This window comes from Erpetoichthys calabaricus, chromosome 13 (assembly GCF_900747795.2).
Source record: "Erpetoichthys calabaricus chromosome 13, fErpCal1.3, whole genome shotgun sequence".
NCBI classification, from domain to species: Eukaryota; Metazoa; Chordata; class Cladistia; order Polypteriformes; family Polypteridae; genus Erpetoichthys; species Erpetoichthys calabaricus.
The window spans coordinates 51,126,819-51,151,756 of record NC_041406.2 but is presented as its reverse complement, the minus strand read 5'-3'; the positions used below and the strand labels follow the sequence as shown (position 1 = coordinate 51,151,756).

The 24,938-nt window shown below is 32.2% G+C and overlaps 3 protein-coding genes across 5 annotated transcripts in view; all 3 read right to left on the bottom strand.

The window, feature by feature from the left end:
- Positions 1–437, bottom strand: part of hoxa2b (homeobox A2b) — a 4,359-nt gene extending 3,922 nt beyond the window's left edge. Inside the window, exon 1 of the mRNA XM_028818245.2 lies at positions 1–437. This exon is cut by the window's left edge and continues 2,245 nt beyond it. The gene's annotated coding sequence lies outside the window, so the exon portion shown is untranslated.
- Positions 438–1,587: 1,150 nt separating this feature from the next.
- On the bottom strand, positions 1,588–24,893 carry hoxa3a (homeobox A3a). 3 transcript variants are annotated; one of them, XM_028818235.2, is made up of 4 exons: positions 24,663–24,893; positions 24,125–24,226; positions 5,581–6,169; positions 1,588–3,119 (listed from the first exon to the last, which is right to left on the bottom strand). In XM_028818235.2, the coding sequence occupies exons 3-4, from the start codon at positions 6,050–6,052 to the stop codon at positions 2,344–2,346; spliced, it is 1,248 nt and encodes a 415-aa protein (XP_028674068.1). In that variant the 5' UTR covers positions 6,053–6,169; positions 24,125–24,226; positions 24,663–24,893; the 3' UTR covers positions 1,588–2,343. The 3 variants fall into 3 exon arrangements, with proteins under 3 accessions (XP_028674068.1, XP_028674070.1, XP_028674069.1); XM_028818237.2 differs by lacking the exons at positions 24,125–24,226; positions 24,663–24,893 and adding an exon at positions 15,527–15,548; XM_028818236.2 differs by lacking the exons at positions 24,125–24,226; positions 24,663–24,893 and adding an exon at positions 8,161–8,294.
- Positions 16,557–19,306, bottom strand: hoxa4a (homeobox A4a). Its single transcript, XM_028818243.2, has 2 exons — positions 18,417–19,306; positions 16,557–18,151 (listed from the first exon to the last, which is right to left on the bottom strand). Exons 1-2 carry the CDS (start codon positions 18,817–18,819, stop codon positions 17,838–17,840), a joined length of 717 nt encoding a protein of 238 aa, XP_028674076.1. The 5' UTR covers positions 18,820–19,306; the 3' UTR covers positions 16,557–17,837.
- Positions 24,894–24,938: the final 45 nt, after the last annotated feature.

The following is a 24,938-nucleotide window of genomic DNA, read 5'->3' as shown; positions in this document are numbered from 1 at the left end:
TCTGAGATACCTTTCAGTCCTACGCATTTTTAAGCGAATAAAAGGCTACGCTTGCACTTTAGTTTAAATGTGTAACCAAACCAGTTGTTACCAGAAAATAAGCTTATAGTGTCTGTTGAGGTTTTATTAAAACGAATATAGCCGAGGCACAAAATATATCTTGCTGCATCAATTGCATTGATTGTTCTCTGCCAACCATATGTCACTTAGAGGGACTGCTCGAGATATCTCCTGAAAGCGTATCATTGTTATCACCTTCAAACTGTTTTATTTTAAACAGAAAAAATGTAAGCTTTTACCAGATCAAGTTTTCTGTCGGTCTAAATTAAAATAATAAGGATTCATGTTTTGCTCACGACAAAGGTAGGCCGAATTTTTTACATTATTAGAAAAATGTCTTTATCAAAAGCAGTATCAATATGTATGCATATTAACAACAGTTTCCTGGTTAATATTTGCTTTTTTGCATAAAGTATGCATTAAAAACACGTAGCATTATATTATATTATATTATATTATATTATATTATATTATATTATATTACATGTTCTACATTATTTTTAACCCTGAACTTATTCCAGAGCTTTTGCGTCGTAATAATTTTTATTACAGTGTGTTTTCATTTAAACTAATTGTTGAAACTGATATCATTAAAATATAATAGGTATTGTGCGTTTTTTAAAACTGTTATTGTAATATGATGTTACACAAACCAACATAATGAATAAAGTATTATTTGGAGTGTACTTAGCTAGGCACACTTTCAAAGAACATGTGATTTATGCAATTGATTAGTAGTAAAAAAAACATTAAGAAGAAAACTATAACTCGCATAGTCGATTTTATTTGAAAATTTTTAACTCATTGTATAATTCTGATTAACAAAAAAAAAAGAAGATTGGCTTTTAAATAAACTATTTTTCCCCATCCGGCCCGCTCATGTCTCTAATATGTTTGCAAAATGTTTTAATCGATTGCAAATTTTACTAAAGCCGTTTCGTCATGTTCGTTAAGCATGTAAATTGCAAGACTTCATTTTAAAGTCAATGTCTTTAAGAATATATGTATGTGACCTTGATTTTTAATTGACTTTACTTTATTTTTAAGGGGAGCTTTGAAGGTGGAAGATAGAGCCGAATGCGGTGGAATCATTTTTTTCCTGTGTGTGTGTGTGTGTGTTATGTTTTGCTTCAATTGTAGTTTTATATTTATTATTTAGTAATATGCGTCCTTTTGTCTAGTTCAAAATGATGTGTTAATATAGCTACGAATCATTATTTGCCTGTTTTCGAATATTTAACTGAAAGCAAATATCAGTGTTTCATTGTAATATTTAATTTTAACTTTGCCTTTTTTGATTATATGTCTTATTTTAGCCAAAATGTTCAATTTCAATACAAGGGCAACATTGTTTGTAAAATACTTGCTGTTACTGCCTTCTTTCTGAATACAGATTAACGTGTTGTATTTCCATTTAGATACAGACCACGACCGTGATTGCTTGTAAGTAAGGTGTGTACTGTATATACTGAACCATAGTGTAGCTACAGAATGGAGCTCGTGAAGAGTAAAACATATGCATGTTAATCATATATAGATATATATTTATTTCTGAAAACCGGAGCAGCATGGAATGCATAACAATAAACAATTATAAAAATGTTTAAAATGTTCCAACATTGTCCAAGTATAAATTATTTATCAATGTAACTTCTTTGATCTTATTGCATTATTTTTGTTCAACACTAATAAAACATTTTCAGCATTTCTGTGTGAAGTTGTGTTGTCCAAGTCTGACCCATTTTGACTTTCCAAAAATCATTCGTACCATTTGACTTAATAAATATGAGCAGGAAGGGATAAATAATACGTTAGACATTTAGCATAGTCTGTTTTGCAAGAAAAAAATAAATAAAATTAGATGTCCATCATTTTAACATTGAAGTGATTTTTATGACCCTTCTCAAAAGCCTCTGACTTCTGTAGTCAAAACAACCCCTTTTTCTGAAGCTTCATAATAACCACCACCATTCTCTCAATACAAAAAAATCTAATGAGAATTGGGTTCACATTGAGTTATTTAGAAAATATCCTCTGATACCCTGTTTCAATAAAAAACAATAGAAGATAAAATACAAAGCCGAGGTTCTCTTCGAGACAGAGACAATTCTCAGGCTGAAGTTTATGAAAATTAGAGCACTAAAACGCTATCGAGAAATTCAAGCAGATATGGCTACAGTATCTCACAAACTATAAATGCGAATTGACTACGAAGAGAAAAAGGCAAAATGCAACCATAGTAGCTGGAGGTAATAAAATGAAGAAGAGTGCATCTCCAGCCCGTTACAAATGCGTCAACTTAGGTGCTTCCTGAATTCTTCCCTGAGACGGATGATGAGCGCTAAGGTCTGTATATGTAGGGTGTGGCTCGCAAGGTCCATGCTGATGGTTACTGGCCATGCTGCCTGCGCCATTGTAGTCCATGTTGGCAGAAGATGGGTGAGGGAGGTGCGTTAAACCAAAAATGGAAGGGCCCGAATTGGCAATTGAATCTATATAGCTGCCATACACTGGACTAGTCTGTAAATGAGCAGTCCCGTAATTACCATTGCCTTGCAGTGAATGGGTCTCATACTCCGGCGTCACGGATCCTGTTCCACTGTATCTCTTTTGGGAAGGTGGACAGTTAAGAGAGCCGCTTAAAGGAGCAGGATATGACGTACTCATTCCGTATGAATTTTGATGAGGTTTGTTGTAAGACGTTGGAGACTGGGGCTCGTAAGAAACACTGTTTACTAATGAGTGCATAGAGTTAAGGTATCCTCCTGCAGCGCCAGGAGCCACAGGACTTCTTGGAGACTGACCTCCAGGCGAAGACATCATTCCTTTTCCTTTTTGATCCTTTTTATATTTCATTCTGCGGTTCTGAAACCAAATTTTGATCTGTCTTTCTGTGAGGTTTAGAAGGTTTGCCATTTCTACTCTCCTTGGACGGCAAAGGTAACGGTTAAAGTGAAACTCCTTTTCAAGTTCCACCAGCTGTGCGCTTGTATAAGCAGTCCGGGCTCTTTTAGAGGCAGCAGATCCAGTAGGACTCTTTTCATCGGCACAACTTTCAGCTGCATAACAGAAAGATACAAACACTAAATAAATCAGAAAATTAAAACATGTTACACAATTGTGCTTGCTTATCTCCTTCTTTCAGCTACAACTATTCATTTATAACAGCTGATTCTCAAACTTAGTCCTAGGAACTCAATGCTACTGCAGGTTTTAGTTCCAACCAGCTTCACAACCAGTATGTCATTTTTTCCTCTAATTAATTTCAAATTATTAGCTTGTCTATCCTTTTCTCTTACTCTGCATTTCTTTGCATTTAGAAGACATTTAGGAATTTTTTTTTTTTTATTGCTTTAAATGTTCAACTCTCTATTGTGGTTTTCATATTATTTGTCTTTGTTAAGTGATCTTCTTTAATTGTATCCTAATTACTACAATTAATGGGCAGTGAAGATATCAAGGCAAACGACACTGAATGCTGAAAGGTTACAACTCTGTCATCATCAGGCCTACCAACATAATAATAAATAAATAACCAGAACGATTTGAAGTGTAAAATTTAAATTCATAGCAGTGGTGAAATTCTTAAACACCAGGCTAAAAAATGCTACATTACACTAAATTATCCACATGTTACATATATAAATGCTTGGTACAGTCTACATTTTATAAACGTTAATTCTTTTATTACCTACATTGACCCAAAACAAATGGGAAAATAACAGCTAGCTTAACTAGTCTAAGAGACCAATTAAAAGCAGAAGTTGGTCGAGGGCTGAGTTTGAGAACCACTGATACATAATATAACTTTTACTTTGGTTTCCTTGTTTCAAATAGCATTTTTCCAAATAACAATTGGCTCAACTATATACAGTTCTCTTTTATGTTTACATTTTTTGAATGAAATATATTCTAATGTTTTTCATCAGTCAAAAATGGAAAAAATGCAGTTATCTACTCCACTACACATTGCTGGATACATATTTTAAAATACTATCATATATCATTATTCTACATATCATTATAATAAAAAAGGGTAACAACACACGCCTTTGCTTTAAATATATCATAAGTACTGCTTCATGACAGATGTATGAACTAGGGTTCTAATATTGGTGTCCTCCATGTTTCTGTGGAGTGTGCATGTTCTCTGTATGTTTTAATCCATCTACTCATGGTTCTTGTCACCTACCAAAAGCATGTATGAAAGGTTGACTGAAGACTTTATCATATTATTTGGTGAATATTTCAAAAAGTGTGCTCTGAAATCAACTTCTGTCTTAATCAACATGCCATGCCCCCAAAACAGCCACAAAGGGCTCTAGCTCTCTGGCATCATTTATGGAATAAATGAATCCTGAAAACAGATCCATTAATGACGTTACTGACAAGTTTGAAATATTATCATTAGAATGGCATATTCATATGCAAAATGATAAAACATAGTTTAATGTACTGTACATTGTTTTAAAGTGTTGAGACAGGCCAGACATAAATATTATTTAATGTCAGACTTTTACTATATATATTATATGTGGTTTTTAGGCAAAAACTAGCCCTGTACAGGGGGTAGTCCTTATCACAATGCATTCTTATAAAAACCCAAATTCAAAGCTTTTATGTAAATTTTCATTAATCAGTCAAATTGACCAATAATGCTTTGGGATGTATAGAAGAAAAAGTGCAGTATTACAGTAAGAGAAATATTCATAGAGACTTGGGTGGAACATTCTAATAACACCTCAACAGTAACTTAGCTAGAATTTAAATAATTTCTCCTTCTCCTAGAGCTGTGAGTCAGTACACAGACATACCCACATATATATGTATACTTTATGACAAATCCACAGGGGCCTGGCACAAACCATCCCTGAATAAGTTACCAGCACTTTGCAGGGCAGACTCCAACACACCTTCATGCTCACTCACACTTGGCAGCATCAACTCATCAGTTATCCTAGAGTAACATGTACTTCATTGTAATGTGGGAAAAAACACTAAAGGCATAGAAACAATACATGTTCAAACAGGGAGAATATTAAAACCTTACATTTAATATTAATGAAATAAAATTGCTCATAAATGTAATATTTAATATGGTTTTGTTTAATATCAGTCATACTATTTAATTATGATTTATTGATTGATTTCCCACTTTCAAAACATGGTTGTGGAAGTTAAAATAACCACATCAAACTAAAGCTAGGAACCAAGTGCCATTATATTAAAGGGCTGGCTAACAACATGTCATGCATTTTCAAATTAATTGTCATTAGTTCACAGAAACATTGTACTTTTTCTTTTGTCATTCACTACAAAAATAAATATACATATAAAAATATATAATACAAACAAAGATAGATAGATAGATAATAGATAGATAGATAGATAGATAAAAGATAGATAGATAGATAGATAGATAGAAGATAGATAGATAGATAGATAGATAGATAGATAGATAGATAGATAGATAGATAGATAGATAGATAGATAGATAGATAGATAGAATAATCAGAGTACCTGAGCTAGGGCCACCATTTTTCGGTTTGGAATTTTGCCTTGACTCTTTCATCCACGGATAGATCTGTTTGGTTGTTGCAGGGCTGGGTGATGAATGTGGTGGGTTACTGTTTGTACAGGAATGATTTGAGCTGCTGCTGGTGTTTTCAGGCGGTGATATAGAGGGTGATGGTGGGGCAACTGTGCCTCGTGACAAAGGTTGTGCCTGCGTCTGATTATCAGGTACAATTGTAGGCTGCTTTTGTTGAGTGGTATTGGTTTGCAAGCAACTTTCTGTAATTTCATTAGATTTGTGAAGAGGTACATTGACAGCAGATGACTGGAGAGAGCAGGCAGGTCGATGGTAGTCACTTTCCACGTGGGATGATGGGGGATATTGCTGCTGATTAACATTGTAACTGAAACCTTTTGCACTGTGATATGGGTAGCCACCATAAATTGCAGAACTGTCGTAGTAGGTCGCCTTTTGCATTTCGTTGTTTCCCAATATTTATTTCATAAACTGACAGGGTCTTGACACCCTTATGGAATAACATTGGCACCCCTCTGTCACGTGACTCCTCTCCACCAATGGCTACCTGGAACAGACCTAGGGTTAAAACAACCAGACTGTTATAAGGCAACAGACAGATCCATCTTACTTTTGAATAGGCAACTGACATGAGAAGCAGTAAAGAGCGATGTGCACCTTAATACAGAATTACTTAGATATAATCTATGTCTACTTTAAAATGAGCATTATAAAAAATTCCAGTCTTTTTAATTGAAGCATATCAGTATATTTTTGAATAAAAAAAATAAAATCTCACAGAAATGTCAATATTTTGGATACTGGTTGAAACAAGTGTGTATGTGTGAGATATTTTAAATCCATAATCATCAGGAAATAATGAGCATAAAAGAACCTGCCAGAAAGTATGTGAACTATCTAAGATATCTGAATACTTCATAGAGAAAAACTTTTATAAGACAATGGTTGGATGGGTGCATAGATGGTTAATGGATAGATAGATGAATGAATGGATGGAAGAACATATTTTAACACATCCTTTTATATCTATTATATATTTAGTGGCATACTAATTACACAATCTTTAATGTCCAAATTTTCAAAGTAAACAAATTGTCTGAAATACTGAAATTGAAAGAAATGCAAGTAAATGTTATTTTAATGCAGAGTAAATTAATGCAAACATATCAGACTAACAAATTAAACTTTGAATATATACAGTATGTTTAAAATAGATACACCGTAAACCTCCTGTCATGCAGAAAGAAAGAAAGAAAGAAAGAAAGAAAGAAAGAAAGAAAGAAAGAAAGAAAGAAAGAAAGAAAAACAGTCTTCATCTCCATGACCACAGTTTGAACTTTTCTTCCAACCTTTAGCAATAATGGTATCTGTCTTTAAAATTGCTCAGATTTGATGTATAGGGGTCATCGGCCCCAGGAAAGCAAAGGGGAAACTCCATTTGGCGAATGGGCCTAGTTGTCCTTAATGTTTACTGAGCAAGCAAATAAGACAAATTTTATTTAAATTCAAAATAATGAAGCTTTAATAGATATTAATTAGATAAAGAATTATATTTCTGAAATATCCACTATAGCTTCCATGTCTTTCACATTTCAGTTTATATTAATATAGGCGAGGAGAAATATTCCACAATTGCACTGAAGGTTATCAGTAGAATGCATTTATTTATAAATAATATATTTCTTTAAACATTATAAATACAATTGGCAATATTTTATAGTTAAAATTCTAAAAAGCAAATAATACTAAACTGGTTTAGTTTAATTTAAATTGAACGAATTAGTGAATCTGTAAAATTTAGCGTTAAAACGCTTACGTTTATGTACTTTAAAGTACCGAGCGTTTTTCAGATGCATAGATAGATAGATAGATAGATAGATAGATAGATAGATAGATAGATAGATAGATAGATAGATAGATAGATAGATAGATTTCTTGCAGTGTAATTTCATTTAGATTTCGAAGAATAATATTAATGGCAAACATTGGCTAAAACTGAAGGTGAAATATTTTACAAAAAACAAGTGCAAAACGACGATGGTTAGACTTTTTTCTAACGATAATACAGAAAAATAAGGATCTGCACTTTAATACAAGACGAACAAAGGTTTTTTAATAAATGAAATTAATATGGAAATCATGTATCATAATTCCACGATAATAATTGCCAAGGAAGTCCCTTGAGTCGTAACGTAAATCAAATGCTTACATTTTATATTTTTCAAGTTACGGTGCGCTTTATTTATATTAATACATTTTTCGGCTATATTAAAAATGCTAAAATGAAAAGATTTAAAATTTCTTCATATCATTTTAATGAAACTAAACTTTCATACGTCTCTCTTTTTTTGGTTTTGTTTTGTTTTTTTGAAAAACCGAATAAAACTTCAACCGAGCGACGAGAAAAGCCTTCGGGTATCATTCTGTGTTTGAAAGAAGCCTCTAGCTTGTGAACTCTTCTTGAACCGAGATTTAAGTCATATGGTCATAAATCACTGGGACATAAACTCCGCCATTTACAACTGATAGCCTATTTCTGGCCTGCTTACCTTAGCCTCTGACGACAAATGCAGAACACGACATAATATTTTCTCATTCAGCAGCAAAATCGATAAATCAGGAGTTCCGAAAAACTTTACCGAAGGGCAGCAACAGATAGTGCGTTCGCTAGCTGAAGTCATCGACAACAGAGGAAGACAAGATGGTAGTAGATCTGGAAAAGGAGTCGAAATAATATCTCCTTCGCTTTGGACCGGCAGCCACGAGTTTATGGTGGTGCGCCCTGGTCAGAGAGATAAGAGCTATCAGCCCTCAGGTCCGCACTTATCTAATGGCAAACAAATGGGTATGTATCGTATGAATATTAAACATACAGCTTCTGTTTAAAAGACAGTCTCACTCAAGAAGTCTTGTACAGGCACTGTGTGAACTCCCCCGAAACAGCGTCACTGTAGACAAGAAAAATTATGCTAATGAACCTCTACTTTGGACACGAGGTTCATTCGGTGAGGTCGCACTTTTTCAAGAAGGCAAGAAAGAAATACAGATATATTTAGTTAATGGTGACCTCCAACCATGTTAATACAATATTGAACACTTCCTTTTGATTAAAAACATTGATATTATTATTTCTAACTGTACATTGCTACGTTTTAGCGAAAGTATTGTCTGCACACTCAAAACATGTAGTCAGCAAGGTAGTACACATTTCACCAGAAAAGCCTTTGTTTACTCAATGTGATATAATTATTGTTATTTTCTGAAATACTTGCCGATAATTATTTCACTATTGGTAGGACACGTGAAAACGAGTACTATATGAAATGAGCGTCCAACATACACATAAGCAAAACTGATATCGGGCTACATATTCTCATGTGGCATTTGTGTCTGCGCGAAATTAATTGACTTCTTTGATGTGTATTGTAACCAGGAAAACAAAACCAAGTTCTCCCCTTTTGGTAACTTGCAAGAAAGAGGGAACACCGGACAGCGTAGGTGGAAAGATGGGAGTAAAAATGTATTAGTACGCGTTTTACTTTGAGGATGAATGTGACTGAAAAAGAAAACATCCAGACTCCTTCGCTCTTTAAAAACTGCTGATTCGGTTGTATCCATTGTTTAATCTTATAAAGCTCTGAACCGCAGCACTATTTTAACAGCATCCCTATCTTGCAAATTTGGGTAGATCGACAGTGGATTATAACAAAGAGGATCAGAAAATCCATATTGAAATGAAAAAAAAAATTCCCCAAAATCATCCTTTCTGACTTTCATCGAGCAATATTAACTATATGTCCCGATTTAAAAGAATTTGTAATTGACAAATCACAGCATTAGAATGTAAAAGCTAAAGTTAAAGATACTAAACAAAAAATTAGTACAACGGCAATACTTATCTATCAGATATTTTGAAGTAAAGGAGCCAATTTCTTCATAATAGTGGGCTTATTTGAGAAACACGGCGATATATATGTAAGTATAATGTAATCAAGAAACTTTGACGTTCGTCGCTTTATAATTGAAATGAATGTTAAAAAATATATATGTTGCAACGATCTGTAGTGTAATTGCAAGTCACTCATGCAAATATTATTTTATAGCAAAAATCGTTTCATTTTGAGAAAAACGAGTAATAATAATAATGATAATAATAATAATAACAGTTTTTCTACAATTGGCTAGTAATTGAATAATGCAGATATCTGTTAAATTTTAAATGGGTGTAACAGAATATATTGTATTACTTTATTTGATTACCTTATGCAGAATAAAAGGGAGAATCCATTGTTTGAATATAACTCGGACGAAAAAAAATCATTAAAAACTCATTTGTTAAAAATGTGAGTAATCCTAACATATTGTGTACAGTTCATTAAAACTAATTACACTTTAATATCCAAAAATTTGTCTCTTTCGATCAATATATGTAAGTTGATGATTAAATAAGGAAATCTGATTTGATCTTACACTTAAACTAGTGCCCTTTATCAAGTAGTCATATGCTATTTAAAACAGAACTGTTAGCACTAATAATAATGATAAAAATAATAATGAGTATTATAGTAACGAGTCTTAATAGAGCGCATGACATATTTAGAAATGAAAGCCGATCCAAAACATTCGTTGTAAGCCGCGACGGCTGTCCCCTGCACTTACAAGAACATAAATCAAATCTCAGCATTATGACCCTTTCAAAGCTGGACTCACTCTGAGATGCAATTTTATATAATTTTCGTTCCAGACACAGTAAGGATATTTTCCGATAAAACTTCTCTCATTATTCTGGATAGAGAGAATTACTGTGTTTACGAGAAACCTGGTCAAAGCCATTGTCCAGAACGAATTACTAAACAATATACTATGAACTTGTAAAATATTTCTAGGAATTTTGAATAAAACATTTAAGTGTATAGATAGATAGATAGATAGATAGATAGATAGATAGATAGATAGATAGATAGATAGATAGATAGATAGATAGATATTGATGCTAATACTTTGCTGCCGATTTCCGACTTTGGTTCTTATACTTCATATCTAAAATGTCAAAATAATAAGGAATTGAAAACATGCCATCCGTCCTGTAATAAACGAAAACGAAGGTAATGAATATGTCTTAAAACAGCTGTCGATTGTATAATTATCTTGAAAAAAAGTGCTTATTAATAACACAATTTGGAACTCGCATTTGTGTTGTTTTGTTTTTATATAAGAATGCAATGTTATTTTGAGTTAACTGGATTACATATATAATTAAGTTCGATTAATATTTTACCTGATTTATGCATTTTCAAAATCACTTATAAAACATGCATGAAATTGCAGTTAACTTAATTTTGCAAACTGTAAACACCACACAACCATTATGCACTACAATTTGTTTCTATGACCAATAACTAACATCAAAAGCGAAAAATCAAAGGAAATACCTTAAAATATTAAATCCATTTTCCTTTAAATCATACTCTAATTCAGTCTCCGGTTTAACTAAAATATCCATCCGTTAGTCCAGGAGAAAAAAAATAAAATTAAATTAAAATAAATAAGTAAATTCATCCAGAAACGATCCCGCCTTGATTAAAGTATATGAAATCCTGACTCATAAAGAACAGCCTTTGTCGCTCTGGTGTCCGCTCCAAATGCCACAATAATGCGTTGTATTATGCGCTCACGTGGTCATACGTCAACTTAAATCCTTTTATTTGAATTTGTGAATCATTAAAGGAACTATTCATATCAGCTTAATGTTTTACGTCTTTCAAAGTGTTGGAACAAAAGCCTTTAGCCTTTTTAATGCAAAACCTATATAAGAAATCCCACCAGTCCTTCTTTTAATACAGCCACATCCGAGAAATTTGAAGGTTTGAAGGTAAGCTGGATGTTCTATACCTTCATACGTAATATAAGCATGCATCTCATGTTTATAGTTACTTGTTTGTTTATTTGACATTAAATCTGAGTTTTATTCTGTGCATATTTGTAACATAGTCTTAAATGTAATATATTTTCCGACGAGGAAACCCCTAACGGTAGGTTCCTTACTATACTGCACTATACTTGCCTCTTCAAACCGCTATTGAATTAAGGCGTGCTCTAGACTCAAACAGTACCAAACCACTCAAATAAAATAAAACGTCTTTAATTACCTGCCAAAACGCAAAACAGAGTCCTCAATGGCTATCCTTTATGTCGGTGTAAGTCTGTGAAGAATGTGCTTGTCTGAAATGTAGTAAATCAGGGATTTTTTTTATGTCTTTGGGGACCCTCCAGCTCAACCTGCTCTTACGCATTTCCTATAGGCTCGCGGCTTGCAATTATGGGTTTCTAATGATAGAGGGTCTTTTTCATTATGTTCCAGGCACCCACACCTGAATCTAGTAATTGAAAATTACAGTAGTTTATATGGAAACACATTGTTAATCTGGCCATTACTGTACTGCACTGTATTGTATGAAGCTTGGAAACTTTTTATTGATTAAATGTATAACATTAAATAATGTGAACCTGGCGCTTGGGTATGTGCATAAAGGTGTGAGAGAAACTGAAAAGGAGAGAGACAGAGAGAAAGAGAGAGAGAGAGAGAGAGAGAGAGAGAGAGAGAGAGAGAGAGAGAGAGAGAGAGAGAGAGAGAGGTGGAAGAACAAAAAAAATGCTTGAAGTGTGGTGTAGGGAATATGACTATACTCCTATTGCAGGCCCAAGTGTGGGAAATACAGCCATATTCCTGTAACAGGCCCATTTGTTATAAAATGATGATGAAAAGCAAATTCTTCTTTACAAAAAGTTTTATTGTCTTATTATATATTGTTTCTCATTTGTTATTTTTACATGACAATGGAATTGCTTAGTATGAGAAAGTATATTTGTTAAACTTTGTAAAACTTTTGTCCATGTAGTGAATTCTGTTCTCTTTTCCTTTTCTGTAAGGGCACATGCATTAGTAATTTGCATTATGATGCAGGGCAAACTTCATTGTAGATAGATAGATAGATAGATAGATAGATAGATAGATAGATAGATAGATAGATAGATAGATAGATAGATAGATAGATAGATAGATAGATAGATAGATAGATAGATAGATAGATAGATAGATAGATAGATAGATAGATAGATAGATAGATAGATTAATGGACTAAAAAGAAGACTTACAGAAAAGCAACTAGAAGATGGATGTTTGCTGAAACCAAGGGAAGCATATAGACTTAATTCAGATTTGGAAAATTCTTTTAGAAGAGTAAAAATTAAGTTAAATATTTACTAAAATAATGCCATGAATAGTGTTAGTATTATATATTGGGAATTAGCTTTATTTTTTACAGATCTTCACTACCGTATATAGTCCATATATTCTATAATAATGTTATACTGTATTTTTAACAGAAGTAATGATGTTATTGAACTTCTGATTAAAAAACAGTTGTTCTTCTTTTTCCAGATTGCTTACCAAAATATAAAATTGCAAGACTGCTATCTAGTGTAATTTCTACAAAAGCTTCTTTTGTTTTTTCATGTGAGATCTGAGCCATAAGTCATTCCTTAACTTGGAAGAGTAGAGATGTTAAATGCATCTTATTATTACTATTATTATTATTATTACTCTTAAAAATGATACTTAATTGCACTTTACTGGGTTGTGTGGTTCCTCTTAGAACCACTACTTAAACAAAGAGCCATTTAATTTTGGGAAGGATTCTATACATATGATATTAGTTCTTTGGGCTTTAGAAATGTTCATAACATGTGGATAAAACAGAAATATTTATTGTATACTATAGGCTAGTAACAGATTAAGTAAACCTAAACAGCCTGCATTGCTTTATACAACAACAATCCTTTTCAAATCGGAAACTCATTGGGATTTTGCAGCTCTCTTATCATCTGGAGCCTGATATAAATAAATAAAAGTTCTCTTTGGAACCTTCACGTGGATAGTTCTTTTTTGGGAACCCTGTACCATCACTGTGAAGGACCACTATGGCACCTTTATTTTTTATAGTCTATCTATCTATCTATCTATCTATCTATCTATCTATCTATCTATCTATCTATCTATCTATCTATCTATCTATCTATCTATCTATCTATCTATCTATCTATGTAATCAAAAGTGGTTTTATTCTCAATTTTGTTTAACATCCAGTAAATAGAATAAGGTAATGTTAGATTAGATTTAATAATTCTGATGATGATATAAGTAATATTTATCTTATGGTAGCACCAGTACTTTTATTATTACTTAATGTTGTTTCTCTTTAGGAAACTGTAATTCAAAGCATGGCAGCAATAGCACTTATTAAAGTTATTTTTTATTCTTTTCTTTCCAGAACTTGAGACCAAAACCCATTGGATTCAAAGAAGTGTAATTCCAGGAAACGGATTGCAAAGGAATATATTCTTTATGTTGTGAAAATTATTACTGGGCTATACATGAAAACTGTAAACTGTACTTACTGACTTATTTAAACTTCCTCAAGAGACAATTTGTGCAAAGGTTGTTGCTTCGCACTAATTAAAAGAAGCAAAAACAGCTGTACATGTTAGGAAGTTGTCATATGACAACAAAATGTGAAAAAGATATATTAGGCACAATACACACTTTGAAAATAATCAATTGGACATTTAAAGCTAACTAACTTCTATCTTACTGCCAAAGTTTACTATAACATAGTCACTCCTAATGCAATCAAAAATGTCACAGATGTCTGACGTCTGACATGGGTCAAATTAGGCCAGTAACACTTTATATCCTGTGATCTATCTACAGTATATAGCTAGCCAGACTCCATGTGTTCTTGCTTTAAAATTTTACTGAGCCAGAGTACTGTTTTTGAAGGAATACCTAACACATTCAAATAAATTTTTCTGAAACATATAAATAAAGTCTACATTTTTTATTACTGTTGGCTGATTTGTCATTTTTATCATTGACATTGGAATCTATGGGTACTTTTATTTATTTAGGTATGGAAGAAAGTAAATGAAAACATCAATAAAATAAACTTTGATAATATAGTCAGTGGGGCATTAAACTGTGTTATATACATGATAACCAACTTTTTATATCATATACACTAAATACTATTAGCCTTTGAATCTTTAATAAGCACACACACTCAATATCTATCTATCTATCTATCTATCTATCTATCTATCTATCTATCTATCTATCTATCTATCTATCTATCTATCTATCTATCTATGATGGTTTGTGTAAAAAGGATCTGTATCAAAGCATTGCTAAACGTAAGTTACTTTTTCTTAAATTATCTGCTGCTGTTTTCCAAACTTTGATTCTTCAACTGTCTCTGCTGCCTCAACTCTTTGAATGACAAGATTTTTGATGGGAAGAACTGGAAGGAGAAAATGAAATCTTAATGCATATATAACTAAACACTCGCAACAGGTGTTTTAGGCAAGAGTCAACAATACATTGGATGTCAGTTCATATTAAGATATTCTTAAAAAAACATTTTAACAGGAAAAAGTAATCTATCACAAGGCATTCTCAGCACATATTTGCACAGGGACAACGCCGTTTAAACTAGAATATACATTTTTAGTATTTGAATGTGAACCAGGACGTTATTAGAAAAACCGGACCAGGGGAGAGTATAATTTCCATACAGACAATAATAATGGTTGGATTCTATTCCACGTTCGTGAGGCTGGGAGACAGCAGTGCTGTCACTGCTTCTCTCAGTATCTTTTCATCACCACCTTCATCATAATTATGTTCAGCGTAATTATAATAATCATTATCAGAGCTGTACTTTGAAGCAAACTAATTTTTGAACGCTGTCTCATGGGCGTAAAGTTTATCTCAGCATAAATAAGAGGGCAAGAACTTGCACTGGACGGAACATTAGTCTATTGCAAGAGACACTTAAGAACACATCCTCCACGACTTACATAGGATCATTATAAAGTCACATATGCAACACAACGTCTTCTTGATGCGAAGGGAAAACTTGAACAACTGTAGAAAAGATCACACAAACAAGGAAAAAATGAACAAATTCCACATGGACAGTGACTGTGCAAAGAAATTTTACAGATAAGATTACAATGTTAGTAATTTCCCTATGTATTTAACCGTTAATTACTCATTTACTCGTGTAAATAGATATTTAAATTTAGTAGTATTTTTTTTAATTATAATATTTATTAAAATGCTTAAAAGATTCCGTGGTGGACCTCTTCCATACAGGTATAATGGAGTTCCTCTTGCCCCATCAATTGCACTAAATAATTGGTGGTCACGTGACCCAAAAAAAAAGTTACAATTTCAATGTATAGCTCAATTAAACATACACACACGTGTACGCAAGTATTAAAATAACGTCATGTAAAGATTTTGGTACCTAATAAGATGGCATAGAAATTATGTTCTTTTTAGAAAGTACAATCCATAATTTCCTTATTGGTGTTTGCCTCAATACAGGAATCTATCTATCTATCTATCTATCTATCTATCTATCTATCTATCTATCTATCTATCTATCTATCTATTACAACGTTAAAGAAGAAAAAGTGAACGTTAAAACATCAGTCAAAAATCTGAAGATATTTTTTCAAATCCAAAAGTAATAGACGTATGAGAAAAAATACCCGTGAGAAAAAACAAAAGAAAAGAAAAGAATAGTTTAAATACAAAATAGAAGTATTCTTAGGCTATAACGTCGCAATTTATTAAGGCAATGAACAAATGTTTCCCTTTGAAAACATCTTAAGAGTTAATATTCATCTGATTTTTTTGTCATTTTATGAAGTTCATTGCTTAAAACTATACCATGTTGTCACAGACTGGGTGTTTAAAATCACTCTACTGGGAATACCCAGTTTTTCATCAGTTTGCATTTCATTAAAAGTCTTATTAGTGCCATTAACACTTTCTGTGTAAATAACAAGTAAAACGATTTACAATAACAAGACAGAAACATTTTAAAGGTAATATTACACTTTATTTAGTCACATGTGCATGTGTGTTAACTACAGATCATTCTTTCGTCACTTTGTTTATGTTTTTCTCTTATTGTTTTTTTTTTCATACACAGAAACGGCAGCATTGCACAAATGTGAGTAGAATGTACTCACTATTAAGAGTAAGAGGTCAAGGATCTGAATTGTTGGTCGCTGATGCTAAAATACGAGCTAATTGAAGTGAAAAACTGTCCTCTGTTTGACCCCAAGTGGTTGAGTTCAGCTTCTGCTGACAAAGGCAGCCTTTCAGGCAGATGAACATTTTTTCTTTTTTTTTTTCTTTTTCTTTCTTTTTGATATTATAAGTAATCGATAATTCGTATAAACCAAGAGATTTCCTAAGATCCACTGCTTAAAGAATAAAACAAAAATAAAAAATAAACTTAAAATTGTTTAAATGGCATTCAGTTAAATAAGATACTTTTCAATACCTTGTAACATTTTATAAACATTTAATTTTACAACCTTACGTTTCTTATGTTCTTTCGCCAGAAACCATCATTTTCACTTTTTAAGTCAGTATCTTATGCATATCCATAAGATATGTTTTACTCGATACTGAGTTTTTAAAAATAATTTCGACATTAAAATTTATAAAGATAGTAGTTTAGCTAATATAGTGTAATACATTATTTAACCATAGAAATGTCCATACTACTCTTAGGCACAGCATGTTTGATGATGATGCATTTACGACGTATCTATCTATCTATCTATCTATCTATCTATCTATCTATCTATCTATCTATCTATCTATCTATCTATCTAAAGTTTAATTGGATTCAACAAATTATATAGGACCTTAATAAATTATATATTAGTACATATGAGATTTGTAACAGTAATGAAAATTCACAGCATACTTCGGACCATAAATAATAGGCATTATTTTTCTTACTGTTTGCTTAGGCTAAAATAATGGCATAATTAGTTAACTAATAATCATATATACACAGAGAGAGATAGGTAGATAGATTTGTTTTTAACATTACTCAGAAAATGTGAAACACTTCAAGCGTCTGCAACACTAAAATCACATATGATCTAAAAACATTCACAATCACTGATTTAAAATAATAATTGAGACTGTTTAACGTGTTATTTAAATAATAATAATAATAATAATAATAATAACAATTTAAGTCATGCTATAGACTTTAAAGAAAAAGGTAGCACATTTTAACATTCCTTTTTTTTTTGGTCCACACAAATACTGCTCCTTTCGGTTTTTCTTCACGCTTCAGGAATTTAGTCCTGATCCAATGGACAGCTGGTTCTCTGAGGAAACCTTTGTTAGCTGGTGTGCTGTTGATACACTGGCAGAGCGTATCTTAGTATTGGGAAGTTTATGGTCTTTCTTCCACTTCATTCTTCTGTTTTGAAACCAGATCTTGACCTGTCGTTCAGACAGGCAGAGTGTGTGAGCTATCTCAACCCGTCGACGTCGAGTTAGGTAACGATTAAAGTGAAATTCCTTCTCTAGCTCGAGGACCTGTTGTCTTGTGTAGGCGGTCCGAGACCTCTTGGAATCCTCTCCATTACAAACAGGGTTTGCTAAACACAAGAAAAGTAACCGGAAATTATTTTACATAAAACCTGTCGCCTGCTGATGCAGCAGATCATGCATGAGTACATTAGTAGGGGAAAGTGGTATTAACAGTAAATATCCATGTCTCGGACACATGCCAGTACAAATTATGAGGGGCTTTAAAACTGACATACCCTGTATATGTTGTGTAAATGACTAAAGATTAATTGCATTTTTCAACGCTATATTTGGATTGACAGTACCGTCAGTTTGAGAAGCGAAACAACTTACCCGTTTTCATATGAATTTTCTTCATCCACGGGTATACTACAGGTTCTTTACCCTTCTGCTCAACTGGACATTTCTCATTCAAGCTGCACTGCGTAGTGACAGCCAAAGATTCACAATGTTGATTTTGTCCTATATGGTTGTGGAGGACGCTCTGTGGATGTTCTTCATCTCCATTCGGGTAGTCTTCGTGATGGTCGGAATGGACGTTACTGTAGTTATAATTCGGTTCTGTGTAGTTTGATCGCTGGTACAGGTCTTCCTGCTGATGTAATCCAGAATTTCGTTGTCGTTCATAGAATTCTGGAGATGGATTGGACAAATGATTATTCTGAGAATACTCCACACAGGCGACGAAGTTAGGTTCTGTATAGTTGGAGTTTATCAAATACGAACTCATGATCATTAATTTGTGGAGGCAAAATACTAATTTTTCTCTCTTTGTCTTTTTTTCTGCTCCAAGTAAAGCCCTCCCATTCACTGTCAAATGTACAAAGTTGTATAATCACGTGCCCTTCTCTACCAATCACAGAAAACAAGCTGCCAACAGTGTAAGCATAAGCGCCAATGGTTATCGGTCTACAGGAGAAGGTAAAGCATACGGCGGTAATTATTTGTGCTCCTTATAGTCATTAAAATGGTAAATGTTACAAACAACTCTCGAACAAATCAGATAACAATTATACAAATAAACCTCGTGCTAAATGTCTCTAAACTTACTTTTAAACTTCATTGACTACGCTTTTTATAAGTTTGATAAAAGAAAGAGTGGCAGAGCCGCGCTGCACCGGTGACAAAGCTCATTAAAAATAAACTACTTTTTAAAGACATTCTGAACATGTAATAGCGCCCTATATGTTTTTAAATCACTCTGTATGAAATAAAATAATCTTAAAAATTTGTACCTGTTAATTTGTAATATTTATAGTCTATTGAGACATTGCCTACAATTACAAAAATGTTAAATAATAGCATTAATATTGTGTAAAAGGTTGCACAGCATTTTAGAAAATGTGTATGTATATATATATATATATATATATATATATATATATATATATATATATATATATATATATATATATATATATATATATACATATCATATCCTATGTATTTACGAACATTAGTCAGAGCCCATCTCAATAAACCAATACTAATACCACTTAGCTATATCAATATTACTTTTTATCCACTGAGACTTTAGTATAAATGAACCCGAAATTTAGCTAAATGTATAGGGAATGAGGCGTTTACCCATATTTGCACTGATTACGTTTTAACAAAAAGAACGACATAACCAATGTAATTTACATATGTTTAAATATCCGATTTCACATATACAAACCACTCTCAATTGATGAATTTTTCTATAGAACACAAAAACTGATTCATTGTGTTTAAACTAGTAATTTGCTTTGTATTCTGTTAAATTTATATGCGTATTTATCTTTTTATTAATTTTTTTCGATTCTTAGTGTAACTAGTAACTAGCCAACAGTTGAGATAAAGTATGTCACAACCGAAAAATTCACTATTATCAAGTAAATTATTGTTGAAAGTAGCACCTTATCCATCGTTATTTTTGCAGATCAAGTCACAATCTTGCAAATAAATTGATTAAACTATTAAATATTGTTGCTTGAAATTGAAATTGGAACATAAAATACTTTTTAATTATATAATTATGTTGATACCCGTTAATTTGGATAATTCAAACCAAAAAAATTAATTTGCAACTTACAACTCGTACAGCACAGTGGTTGGGTGTGTGTATGAGTTGGAAACCATGTTAGTTTCTGAATTTTCCTTCAAGTTTCGAAAAGGATACTTTTTTTTTTAATGTATATAACACATTAACATAATTCTGAGAGATATTATTCAGAAAAATGTTAATTTTTGATATCAAAGATTTGACTTATATTTAAAATGCAATAAATATAAATGTAAAATAACTGGTACATTTAAAACAAATTTCTGGGTTGTGCCCATTACATATTTTTCTTTATTTTAGTCATAAGTAATATGTGTCAAAACATAGCTATAAACATTTTTATATGTTGTGTTTTTTTACTTAATGAATGCTACCATTTTACTGAGTTTATTGTTAATAAATATGACAACCCATTTTGAAAATCACGGTTTTTAAAACTTAATATAGCTTATTGCTTTAATCTTCAGATATGTAAATTATAATTTATCAGTCCTACCTATCGACGTAGCGATTTTTGAACTGGTCTTGTGGTTTTTCAGTATAAATCTTTCATTTATATGTTTAACACATTGCACAGTGCCTTGCACTAAAATGTGAAGAATATATGACACGAAGGAAACCTCTTTTATTGTTGTTTTCCTGAATAGAAAGCTGTACTAAGTTTAAGGTGACCTAAAAATGACACCTTGTGCATTTTGTTTCTTATTAATCTTAAGCATTGACAGTCTTTGTTCAATAACAAGGCGTGTCATTCAGGAGACGACATTTTCATATTTGTGAGACGCAGTGACCTGAAGTTCACCTCGGCCTTGGACTTATCCTTTCTAAGAAGCTCTGCGGATTTCTGTGGAGATAACCGAGTGCTATGCCCTGGTCAACACCCCATTCGTAACAAAAGAACAAAAAATAGCAAGATACTTCTAAATCGTACTGCTCTTTTTAGTCAAAATCTGTTTATGAAGTTATAACTAAAATACAGTTTATAAAATGTATAGTCTGAAATTTAATAACTCGTCATATTAATATTATTATAATTAATGGATTTCCTTACATCCAAAATGAAAAAAGTCAACATTCTCATCGAATCTATTATAAATACTAAATTACGTTTAATATCTTTATTATATGTAAAATATCTCTGCAAAACGTCTTTTCCCTTTAAATCTACACCTGTTTCCAAATTACTCTAATTCTAATAAAAAGTATGTAACTTCAATTTCTCAAAGTTTGGGAAACGTCTACCTTATTTTCACTAATAGAGAGAGAGAGAGAGAGAGAGAGAATTAAAATTTTAAAACGAATAACTTATCTTGCAAATTCCTATCTGCAGGTCCCAGTTAGAAAGCGTTTGGCAATGTTTTTCACAATTTATACTGACATTTTTTAGGGGATTAATGCTGTGAATACCGTTAACTGTAGTTCTGTTTATGTAATATTCTAATACTGTCTTTTTCTGTATTAAACAACATAGATGCTTTTTGTTTAACGGAACGTTTTTCTTCGGCGTTGCAAAAGTGCAAAAAGCTTTTCAAATCTGACGAATATATACGTATATATACGTGTATATATATATATATATATACATATATGCACTCACACACAGGCTAAACAATAATTACATGGTAAAAACGTTGCTTTGTATATTCTGAACGTAAACGGAAAAAATACCTTAAAAGATGAAAGCATAATAGCTCGATAATTGTAAATATATATATATATATTGATTCCCGGATACAACGCAAGAAACCCGTTTGTCTTGTTACCCAGGATATAGCTAAAGATATAATTAAAGCACTGACATATAAAGCATGTTCACTATGCAATGGATCATGCAGAAGTGTGGTAGTGAACTTGTCTTTCAATTTAATAATTCCACAAATGATAATACCCAAAACGTGGGTCTAGGGATACCACAGCATTTAACAACATACCGAAAAGAACAAAAAATGGATATAGAATGTAACATGATGCTGCCATCTACATTTACCGAAAATTAAACTATTTCTCAAATACCAAATATAATCCTCTTCTTTAAGCTTCGAATAACTACAAACTCTTATGTGAAACATACATTTTAGTTTTAACAAAGCATATGCTTTATCATTTCTCACTCAGTCAATAATTTAATAGATGCCTTTTCTAAATTGTTCATCTAATATTTTTTACATTTTCTCGCTTTCTATATATTTTATTTGATAAGTGCCTCATTGTTGGTTATTCTACCTGGAGAGTGTCTGAAATACACTTCTTAGTAACAATCCTTTTTCAGTAGATGTAATTGATGATGCTATCATCTTAAAAAGAAGACTCCGGAGTCTTGGGAGTGTAATTGAGGTCGCCCTCCATTCAGAGTTCACCTCGAGTCCAGAGAGATATCTGAATGATACAAAGTTGTTTAATCTTTTGTTCTGAAAGTCAGTGTCGTTGTATAAAAATCAAGTCAGACTTTGAACAAGAGTCGAAAAAGACGTATTGACTCCAGGCTTAATATTAACATTTCGTAGGACAAGTTTAACGCCATAAAAGATTTTAATATGTATAATGATTGTCTTTAAAGAAAGCCTTTAAAAATAAGAAATATTTTTAAAACATCTTGTCTGCTTTCTTAAATTAAATTAATATGTCATAGATAGGAAAATAAAACCAAGCATGCTGTTGTTTAGTTTGTTACTGTCTGTCACCGCGTGTTTATATTCAGTAGTAAATTTGGTTTTAATTATTTCCTAGCGTTTAGCAAAATCTCCGAGTTCTCTCCTTTCTAGAAACAATGTACGTTTCATCCTGATATTGTTTAGACTACCGCATTGACTATGAACTTGGCCTAAAGCGAGCTCTGCTGGTGACTCCGAGTGTGTGCAGATTTATCTTCCTTACATTTGTTTGACCTAGCAGTGAACTGCATGGGAAGCTATTTTTCATACTGTGGCATGATGTTTGCCACGGTATACTATGTTTCAGCTGTACTGAGCAATCTCTCACGCATTCGTATTCTTTGCAGGTACATATATTTAATTAGCCGAGATAAAAGAGCCTATTTTTTTTTTTTAAAGATATTCAAGAGTAAAGAAACTTTGAAATTTATGTTCTGAAAAATTCAGATTTAATTTTTAATTCTTTTTAATTATTTTGTATGTTAAGTAAAATACTGTAATTCTTTCATTAACTGCAATGCAAGATGTACCCTGTAATTTTTGTTGGCAAGAAAAATTTGTGTAATAATTGACTGTAAGCATGTATGTCATTAAGATTAAATTATACATATAGTTACACATACGCACACACATATAAATGTATGCATGTGTATGTATATATATTTTTTTCTTTTCAAAATCAATGGACTTAGTCAAGAATCAAAAATATGGTTTAAATTGCAATAAAACTTCTTAAACCTGTTTAGACGCTATTTACACGTAATTTCAAAAACTTCTTAAAAACTGATTTGTTTTTACATTACATGTAATCTTAACCAACAGACAGACATAGATAGATAGATAGATAGATAGATAGATAGATAGATAGATAGATAGATAGATAGATAGATAGATAGATAGATAGTCTTTAATGAGCTTTATGAAGGTCGACCTAAAGTATTATTAAACGTCACACTATATCCGTTAATTAAAATAATAATAAAAAGCACACTTTATGCAGAAAACAAGTAGAGTGTTAAACACTTTAGCATCTATGAGAAGAATTTTCACGTTCTGGTTATCATTTTTACTATGAGTGTTTAAAAGTGAACTTTCTGAATGTATGTCAGACAGCATTTTTTGCTTTCACATTTTCTGCAAAGTTAGATAAATAAGTCAATGTGATATTTAAGAAAGTTTAAAAAGTGTCAAATAAACGTTTTAATAGCATGGTCATCGTGTATATTTTACTCACTTTGCACTTACAAATGTGAATGAAATGATAGTTAAGGAATTGAACACTATAAAAAAAGGGTGTAACACGTCTGCTTGTTTTATGCAATTTACTTTTAAAAGACGAGGCTTACCTTGAACACGTGGGACACATTTTTTCATGTAGTTTAGGTATGTTGACTTCATACCACGTCTGGTGAGAAAGGAAGTTTTTGTGATGTAGGAACACTAGTTGCCTGCAAAAAAAGTCAAATGAAGTTCTCCGTCAGTGCTATTATGTTATGTGGAATATAGTGTTGGATGTCAACTCCCCAAAACCATAAAACTTACTTTAATGGCATCACGTGACTTTTTATAGCCAGTAAGCCTATCTGCTTCTTCTATGGATGATTTTACGATCTAATTCATAGACAAAACCCTATTCATTTGGCACCCAAATGTCATATAGCCGGAACTGAGGCTAATAAAGTTTACAGCTTTAAACTTTAAAAGAGGCTCACAGTGTAGCAAGTTAGTACATACATGCAGTGGCCATCTTGCTCTTTAATGATGTGGAATCTTTCCATTCCCGGTTTTTGGTAAGTACAGACTAAGCTAATGCAATTCTACCTGTTGAAAATGTAGATCAAGTTTGTAAAATTACTGAAAAGAAAACGTACAAAGGGGACTTACTCAAAAAGAAGAAATAGCGCAGTGAACTTCGTTTTCAGGTCCAACACATGGCCGTAGAATACATAATAAAAAGTAAATATTGTTAGACAAAGGCTGAAAAATACACCCGCGGAGTTAAGTAACATTTATCATAAATAATTTTCAGTAACTGAACCCTGTTTTAAGAAAAAGCAAAATACATATAAAATACATGTTTGCCTCTTTCACACAAGAAACATTTGCTTAAAATAAACAAAAAGTTATTGCTTAGCAGTTCTTAAACAACTATTTGTCTTT

Excerpts from the sequence above, each read along its gene's own strand:
- hoxa3a (XM_028818235.2), bottom strand. The coding sequence starts at position 6,052 with ATGCAAAAGGCGACCTACTACGACAGTTCTGCAATTTATGGTGGCTAC. Across the intron at positions 3,120-5,580 it reads AAATGGTGGCCCTAGCTCAG|CTGAAAGTTGTGCCGATGAA; the intron begins GTACTCTGATTA and ends TCTGTTATGCAG.
- hoxa4a (XM_028818243.2), bottom strand. The coding sequence starts at position 18,819 with ATGATCATGAGTTCGTATTTGATAAACTCCAACTATACAGAACCTAAC. Across the intron at positions 18,152-18,416 it reads GAAAATTCATATGAAAACGG|CAAACCCTGTTTGTAATGGA; the intron begins GTAAGTTGTTTC and ends TCTTGTGTTTAG.